The sequence below is a fragment of the Crocuta crocuta genome, unplaced genomic scaffold (genome assembly GCF_008692635.1).
Source record: "Crocuta crocuta isolate KB4526 unplaced genomic scaffold, BGI_CrCroc_1.0 scaffold466, whole genome shotgun sequence".
Classification (NCBI taxonomy): domain Eukaryota; kingdom Metazoa; phylum Chordata; class Mammalia; order Carnivora; family Hyaenidae; genus Crocuta; species Crocuta crocuta.
Window position 1 is genome coordinate 8,555,825 of NW_027529672.1, and position 8,352 is coordinate 8,564,176.

The following is an 8,352-nucleotide window of genomic DNA, read 5'->3' on the forward strand; positions in this document are numbered from 1 at the left end:
TCTCGCCCTGCACTTGGAGGAGCCCGGCAGCTTTCTTGTCCCCAGCTGTGCCCTCCAGGGCCAGAGCAGTCAGTGGGTCAGTGCCCTGGGCCTTCAGGCCAGGCAAGTCCCCGCCTGGGGCTCGTGGCAGGGCTGGCTTTCTGGCCCGAATCACCCCTGGTTCTGTGACAAGGACCTTTTCCCTCCAAGGTGCTCAGAATCTCACTTGTCACCACTGCTAGAGCCACCATCCTTGCACCCCTGGAGTTGACAGTGGCCTCCCCCTGCCTCCCTCTCTGGAATGAGCCCCACTAGAACCCGCCCAGGTCTCAGCCCTGCACTCCCTCAGACCTGCACTCCCTCGAAGCCTCCAGGGTTCCTGGGCAGCCTGCGCTCCCCTCCCCATCCAGCCTCAGGGAGTAAGGGACTCTGCAGCCCGCTCCCCATTGCAGCCTCCCACGGCACCCCCAGGTCACCCACACTTCACTCTGCTATCATTTTCTCAGGGTCCCCGTCCTTCATATCACTCCTTACAACCGACGCTGGTGACATGTCCTTATTTATCACGTCAGCCCCATGAAGGCAGGGCCCATTCACTGACGTGCCTTTAGTGCTTGGAGCAGAGCCTGCCACCCCCCATAACTATTGCGGAGTCAGGAAGTGAGAGGTATGGTCCGCACGGGTCGGCTGGACACCTGCTGAGTGGCTCTCAAGCTGGGTGGTGCCGTCCTCTCAGCCAGGAGTCTGGGCTGATGGGGAGGCTCCAGGGGACAGGGGCACAGACGCTGACAGAGAAACAGCCCAAGAGCTTGTCCCAGAGGCCAGGAGGGGTGGGGGAGAAGCTGCCCACCCAGGCCACCCTGGAGGGAGGGCCCTCTTAGAGCACGGCCTGGGGCTCGGACAGGAAAGGCAGGGAGGCGGGAGGCCTGCCTGTTGAGAATGCTCCAGTTGCTGAGCTTCTGGTCAGTGTTGCAGGTGGGGACATAGTTGTGCAGATCCACGAGTCGGGGACAGAAGTGCTTCACAATCTCTGCCAGCATCACTGGAGGGGCAGGGGGTGCAAGGTAAGCCTGGCCTGATGAGCTTAGAACCCGTCCTTTCCTTACACATCGTCTCTCAGGGCAGGAGAACCGGGGAGGGTCCAGGACCTGGGGGGGCGGTCACAGGGGCGAGGCTGGAGTGCCCCCCTCCCCAGCAGGGCATGGGTGCCCCAAGGGAGGCGGCTGAGAGCCGGCCTGGGGTCAGAGGAGCTGCTGGAGGGAACCCTAAGGCTGCCTCCATCCTCCCCGGGGAATGCTGGGAGGGGAGGAGAATGCCCTCTAAAATGCAGCTGAAAGCACCAGGCGGCCCCTCTCGGCCAACATTCGGCGTCCTCCAGGGGCCGGCAATGCAGNAGCCCTGGCGGTCCCCGGCGTCTCCCCGGCCCTCAGCTTGGCCGCCGCCCTGCCCGCACCGCCGTCGCTGAAGTCCCGGGCCAGGTGGCGCTTGGGACGGCTGAGCGGGAGCCCGTCCAGCCAGGCGCAGAGGCCGCGGAGGGCGCCAGGCTCCAGCGGNTGCCGGGAGACGGCGCCCAGGGGCCGGAAGGGGCGGGGCACTGGGCGGGCTGCAGGGTCGCCAGGCAAGCCCCCCAGGTTGGTACCCTGCGGCGGCCAACTTTCTGAGGGTGAGGGCTCCCCCTAAAGTCCGGGTGAGAAAAATGTAGAATTTTGGCGTTTTCCGTTTTCAGTGTTCATTTTATTTTAACAAGCACTGATCCCTTACGTGTTATACATTGAATTCCACATTATTGAGCATACATACACTCTTCCATCGATTTAATAAGAAACTCGCATCATTGAGAACTTGATCAATAACTTAATCATAAAATACACACTTTTCATTGCAGTTTCGGTTGCAGGCACGCCCGGGACTTCCAGAGCAGCAGCTGGGGCCGCAGGTGCCTCTCAGGGTCCGGGCCCTGTTAGCACTTCTCACAGCGGAAGCGCCCCCGGGGGAGGAGGGCAGGGAGCCCGGGTGGGGGGTGGGGCGCCGGGGGCNNNCCTGTCTCCTTCTTTAGCACTTCTCACAGCGTCCGCAGCCCCCAGGGATGGAGAGCGTGGGGGGCAGGCGGGGTCCCTTCAACATGAAGGACAGGTGTCTCCCCACTGGCGCCAGGGCTGCAGGCACCAGGAGTCACCTTCTCTGCACTGGTGGCTTCAGAGCAGCCTTGGGACAGACGACGCCCTGGGAGGAGAAAAAAATCCATCAGCTTCGCCAAGAGCACAAATTAATCTTACTTCCTTTTACATTTAAGATGCAGGTCTCTGTTCATGCAACATGCAGTGGTTCCCGTGCAGTGACAGCAGTGCGGGCCACAAGCCACAAGCCCAACAAAGCTGACGCCTTGTAGCCATTAGACTTTCTTACTGGTACGAACAGTTGGAAAAGGCAGATTCGCAGCCAGTAGGAGTGGCTGTCAGGGAAAAGTCCTCTGATGTATAAAGTGGATGTTAGCCCTACAGCCAGGACAGTGTCAGGGCAGTGTGGTGGGGAAGACGCTCACCCAGCTGCCCAGGGCCCTGGGTGGGAGAGGCTCACCTGCAGGGGCCTGGGATCGGCTCCTCCAGCCCCAGGCTTGACTGGTGGCCCTGGGGGTGGGAAGGTCGGCTTGACAACCTGCAGGACACAGGAGACGGAGGAGACATCTGATGGCCGCCGGGCGTAGAGCGCCCCAGGTCTGCCCTGCTCCTGAGCACCTTGTAGAGTGCCCCCAACACATGGCTGCCACCACCGGCAGACTGAGGCCCAAATGTGGCAGAACCCCATGCCTGGGCCCATCAGCCCCGACCTATGTCACCGCCTCCCCCTCTCCCTCAACATCCCACCCCACCCTAGCCCAGCCCAGCATTTCCCAAGAAAAGCTCTTAAATTGCCAGAATGTAGTCTTTGGAAGTTCAAAGGCCAAAAATTAACCACTAAAATTTGCATTTGTTTGCATATCCGGTTCAGGGGCAGGCCTGGGGATGCGGGGTGGGGGGGAAGGCCCTCCAGAGCTCAGCCCAGGTCACCCAGCCCCGGGGAAGACGCTGGGTGTGCAGTTCCCAATCACCACTCCTTGGCCAGAAACCTTTCTGCCTTCCCTGCCCCTGTCTTTCTGTCAAAACCCCTCCTAAGGCTATTTTTGCAGCTTTACTCTAAGTCTAAAATTAGTTTAAAAAGTTATGAAGAGAAAGAATCTCCATTAAGCAAACACCACAGTGAAGGTTGCTTGCTGGCAGGGCCCACTGACAGACACAGACACAGGGGTCACCGTGGAGGAAGTAATCGATTGTGTATCTCAAAGCATCTCCAGATGTCAGCTCCAAAGGGACACCAAAGACTTCACAGCAAACAAGCCGCAGACACTTCGGGTCTGGCCACGTAGGCCCTGCCGCCAGCGAGGGGCACAAATGTAGCTGGAGGAGGCTCCTGAGTGGCAGAGACTTCTCACCTGCTTGGGCTTCAGTTCAGGATGGGGCTTGGCAGGCGGAGCAGGTCTGAGCTGGTGGGAAGGAGGGGCAGCAATCAGGCCCCAGGGGTCTAGTACATGTGCTGTCCCTCTGGGCTGGGCCATTAGCCATCCTAAGGTCCCGGGCCCACCAAATCCAGTCCCCAGATGGCCTGGCTGCTCAGGGCCACTACTGCTCACCTGGGCTGGGGGTGGCCGGGTATACACAGGAACCGTGAAGGGTGGGCTAGACATGGCGGCTGGAGGCTGCAGGGAACAGACGCAGCCTGGGTCTCACAGGGAGGCTGCCAGCCTCCAGCTGCGGCCCCAGCTCAGGACACAAGCTTCCCGCGCTTCCCAAAAGAGGAATAAAGTGTGTGCCTGGAGAGCTCTCCCTCACCCCACTGTCTAGCAAGGCCTGAGCCCGGATGTGACTCCCACGCTCCCTTCCCTCAACCTTGTTGTGGGGGGGTCGGAGGGGGTGGGTGGCAACGGAGGGCATCTGGGCCTTAACACCTTCCGACTGACCATGCAGAGGCCAAGAGCCTCAGGTTCACGTTCAAGCTCCAGTTCTGTCACTGGCTCATGCGGGTTCTCAGACTGCCAGCCCTAAAGCCTGCCTCTGCCTCTGCAGGTGAGCTCTAAGCCCTGTTGTGAGGGTTGGGGTGGCCTCCAAAGCCCAGCGGGGACAGCGGGGACAGCGGGATGCCGTGCTTACAGCAGGGGGCGGCTGCCTGGGGGCCGCCCTGGGGGCTGTGGGCCTGGTGAGCTGGCCGAGGTGGTGGTGGAGGGCCGCACCCGTGGCAGGCACTCCGCGCCCCTCGTGGAACAGGGGGTTGGAGAGCCCTACGGCGGTCTTGGGCGCTGCAGTCCTGGGAGAAAGCAAGACCGGTCAGGGTGTCCTGGCCTCGGGGTCTGACCCAGTGACCCAGGGGCTCCTGGGCGAGTCCTTCAGCCGGCAAGATGGAGTGAGGTCCCGTGGCAGCTCGGACCCTGGGCGGTACGGGCCGGCTTCTGCAAGCCCACATCATCCACGTGTTCTGGCACCAGCAAGGGCTGGGGAGGTTGGGGGGGGGGGTTGGACACAGGGGCAGACCACCCACCTGTCACCAAAGCTCGTCGCCTGTCTCCCCCCTCCCCCCCGGTGAGAGGCAGAGGCCCCAGTCTCCAGGAAGGGCTGCTTTTCTTCCTCAAACAGCAGTGGGGCGTTTCCCAGCTGCAAGCAGGGGAAGGGCTCCCTGCACATGACGACACATGTGTCGCAACCCCAGGGCAGGCTCACCCCCAAAGTTTGCGGCCCCGGGCCTTTCGGTAGATGACTGCACCTGCCAGGAGGGCCAGAGCCCCCAGGAGCACCACAGGGATCAGCACGGCCATCAGGAGGCTCCTGGACCCTGGAGGGGCGCACAGGGCCAGGTGTCAAGAGGATAGTGAGGGCTGGGAGGGCCCTCCCTAGCGCCCAGGGCCTGTCTGAGGACCCTTAGCACGGAGACCCAGTATGTTACACCAGCGCTCCAGACTCTCAGATGAGGAGTTGGGGGGCTTGGCGATGGCTGGCCCCGGGCCCACAGTGACGTGAGTCAGGGCCGGCCAGGCCCTGGAGGTGGTGGTGCTGTGGCTGGCTGCACGCACAGTGGCTGCTGCAGGAAAGACATGGTAGCAGTGGGGTCCCCTCGACGCCTGCACTCAGGAGAGGGCCAAGGACCCGGCAAAGGGGCGAGCGCTCCCTGTCACTGCTCCTGTGCCCTCCCCCTAGGATGGGCCTCTTGCTTGTCTCACTGGGACCCAGGTGGCCACACAGACCCAGACCCAGGGGGCCAGAAAGTGCGGGGTCGGATCTAACAATGCCCCGAGAGACCTGGGGGCACGTGGTGTCCTTGTCAGCCCTGTCCAGGTGGTGTGGACCCCGTCAGGCTGTATAGGCGCGCAGGCCCCAGGGTGGCCAAGCCTACCTGTGCGCACGAAGGGCAGCGGCTCTGTGCAGTAAGGCGGTGCCCAGCCCGGGTGGCACTGGCACTCCTCCTTGTGGTTGCACACCTGGAGGTGAGGGGGGTCAGGGCCAGGCCTCTGGCCTAGGATGGGCTCTGCCGCGGCCCCCACCGATGGCGGACAGGCAGGGCTCACCCATGAGCTGCCACAACCAAGGGCCCGGGAACGCGCCGACCACAGAGGAGGGCCCTGCTTCCCGGCACCGCTGGTAACGGAGGCGCAGGGCGGTCGGCTTCCTGTGGGCTGTTCTCGGGGCCACCCCCAAGCCTCCCTGAGATAGGAGCCCCAAGGGGGGCGCTCCAGCCCCTTGTTTCAAGTTCTGGTTCCCTGCATCACCACACAGGTTACTGAGAACTGACCACAGCCGCCACATTTCACAGTGGATCATTTCAACTATGAGCAGCCCACAGGCCCCCAGCACGCTACCCTGGGCCTCAGTGCTCGCATGGGACGCCCAGATCCCCACCAGCTCAGTCCCTTAGCTTCTGGCACCGTCTCGCAGGTGCTGCCCTGCCCCCTGTCCACCTGGGCTCATCTTGAGCACCGCCTATTCGTCCCCTTCAGCCCAAAGGGCAGGCGGCAGGGTGTCCCGTGGGCTCACATACCCCATGGTTGTTGCACCGGGCGGAGCAGTTTCTGGATCTGTAAACTTGCAGCGGCTGGCAGTGTCCTTTCCAGCAAATCTGAGAGCAGCAGGGATCTCCTCAGGCAGCCATTCTAGATGCTGCTGAAGCCTCTGTACCCCCCACTTCTAACGTTGGCTGAAGCTGGCTCACAGCCTGCCTGGTGAGCTTTGGGGGAGGTGGGCTGTGGTCCCCACATCCAGGCGTGGTGCACATGCCCTCTGCTGGCCGGCTGCCTAGCCCACCAGGGCCAGAGGACTGGCCCCACCCACCCAGGGGTGCAGTGGGTGCCTTGTCGGGTGGTGGATTTGCAGAACAAAAAGGTCTTCAAACCACGTGAACAAAGGACAGGCTTCTTCAGCACCCTCCCTGTGCTCCCGAGTCTACTGAGAACACAGAGGAGTCCATGTGCACAGCCCTCGGGCCACAAGTTTAGGACCTGTGGGTCCAGCAGCCTGACGGCCGTGTGGGGCACGTCCAGGCTCACGACTGGGTCACAGCCCGCAGAAGCCCCTGAAAGCTGCAGCCAGCTGATGTGCCCTAGAGCAGACGGGGCTAGGGGGCTCCGGGCGCTCACCCTCTCCACGTCACACTTGGTGCCTTCGGGCACTGGCTCGTAGCCAGCACCTTCCTCCAGGACGAGCGCCTGGCAAGTGGCCGGGTAGGGGTTGAGGCTGCATGAACTCCGCTCTGGGGGTTTCTCTCCCCCCTCACAGTACAGGACGCCACACCTGTTGACCCTGTGCACAGAACACACCATGCTCTGCTGGGCCCCTGCCTGGCGCCCGCTGACCCCCCTTAGGAGGACCGGGGGAGCTGCGGGAAACGGGGCCCCGAGCCCTTGGACAGGCTGCGGGGGGTCCACTGAGGGGCAGCCCACCGAAAGGCAAGGTGGACCCCTGGAGAGCCCCCGACTCAGTCCCCAGGCAGCCCTGCTTACAGGGACACCCCATGGTCCTGCACCCAGGGCAGTCAGGCCACGACCCCTCACCGGCTGGAATCAAAGGGGATCCCACCCTTGCAGTCCGGCGAGAGGCTGTAGGAGTAGCACCTTTCCATGGCGGCCCGTGAGCCTGTGGGGGCAGGGGGTCAGTCCTTCCGCTCGGGACCCAGGGCCGCCCGCAGACCCGCGGGCACCCGCCTCACCTGGCCCCCACAGGTCCTGGCACCTCTGGGCCAGCGTGGGGCAGACTCCATTGTAGCAGTAGCCCCCCGGGCAGGGTGTGCCGTTCTCTCGGAAGGCGTCCTCTGGGCACCCCGGCTGCTGGCCGTCACAGTGCTCTTCAAGGTCACATGCATCCTTTGGGCGACGGCACAGCTCACCGGCGGGCATCACCTGCCCGGCAGAGCAGAGTTCACCTGGGGAACTCAGGCCCCTAAACGGACCCCCACCTGCCGCGCTGGCAGGCATGCGCTCGGGGGCCCTTCCCACCCACTGGCCTGGGGGCACAGCCAGGCTGGGGCAGGAGGGGCGTCGTGCTCACCCTGCACTCCCGGCAGCAGGCACCCTGTGCACACTGGGCCCCGCGGGCCAGCTGGCAGGTGGTGGCATTGCAGCAGGGGTTCCGACAGTCCTGGGGGGCAGGGTTAGGGTTAGGGCTGGGGTTGGGGTTGGGGTGTGTGCAGCGAAGGTCAGAGCGGGCTCCAGGGGGGCCCCAGGAGCCCCTCCCCAGCAGCCCCTGCGAGTGGTGACAGGTGTCGGAGAATGGGAGTCTTTTCTGACGTGTGGCTGTGGTGTGCGGGGCACCTGGTGGGTCAGGCGCGGACCCCCCCCACGTGCGGGGTGGAGCGGGCGCCTGTGTACCTGGGGCGGGCCGCAGTCACACTGCTCCCCATGCTCCACAAACTGGTTCCCACACACGGGGTCGCCCACCAGCCGGCCAGGGTCCGGGGCGTTGTCCAGGCAGCGCGTCCGGGGTTTCTCCACGAACATCTCCAGGTCGGCGCGGCTGCACTGGCTGAACATCCTGGGGNCGGGGAAACCCCCCTCTGCCGGCCTCCCTGGGCCTCACCCGATGCTGGCCGCCATGACGCAGCCACCGCCCTCCCGCGGCACGGGGCAGTAGCAGCCCTGCACGTTGTCGTCGTGGTCCATGCCCAGGTTGTGGCCCATCTCGTGGGCCATGGTGGACGCCACACCGATGGGGTTCTGGTTATGGTCCTGCAGGGAGAGGCTGTGCTGGCTGGTGCCGCCCGCCACCCCCCAACTTCGCGCCTCACCCACACTGCCCCAGGTGAGGCTGAGAGCTGGGTGCGCCCTCCTGCCAACCACGCTCCTTAAAGCTTCAACCCATC

At 63.9% G+C, this 8,352-nt stretch overlaps 2 protein-coding genes across 2 annotated transcripts in view; both read right to left on the reverse strand.

The window, feature by feature from the left end:
• LOC144230634 (uncharacterized) overlaps window positions 1-2,103 on the reverse strand; it is a 5,985-nt gene extending 3,882 nt beyond the window's left edge. Inside the window, exons 1-3 of the mRNA XM_077762926.1 lie at window positions 2,046-2,103; window positions 1,433-1,582; window positions 910-1,021 (exon numbers count right to left, since the gene is read on the reverse strand). Coding sequence (XP_077619052.1) covers window positions 910-1,021; window positions 1,433-1,582; window positions 2,046-2,103 — 320 coding nt within the window. The remainder of the gene's footprint in view (window positions 1-909; window positions 1,022-1,432; window positions 1,583-2,045) is intronic.
• The window catches only part of ADAM8 (ADAM metallopeptidase domain 8), a 10,541-nt gene continuing 4,213 nt past the window's right edge, over window positions 2,025-8,352 (reverse strand). Inside the window, 14 exon segments of the mRNA XM_077763013.1 lie at window positions 2,025-2,202; window positions 2,557-2,634; window positions 3,449-3,499; window positions 3,647-3,712; window positions 4,164-4,317; window positions 4,728-4,839; window positions 4,951-5,085; window positions 5,398-5,482; window positions 6,040-6,117; window positions 6,635-6,797; window positions 7,049-7,130; window positions 7,204-7,393; window positions 7,542-7,631; window positions 7,862-8,218. Coding sequence (XP_077619139.1) covers window positions 2,152-2,202; window positions 2,557-2,634; window positions 3,449-3,499; window positions 3,647-3,712; window positions 4,164-4,317; window positions 4,728-4,839; window positions 4,951-5,085; window positions 5,398-5,482; window positions 6,040-6,117; window positions 6,635-6,797; window positions 7,049-7,130; window positions 7,204-7,393; window positions 7,542-7,631; window positions 7,862-8,218 — 1,692 coding nt within the window. The 3' untranslated portion in view covers window positions 2,025-2,151.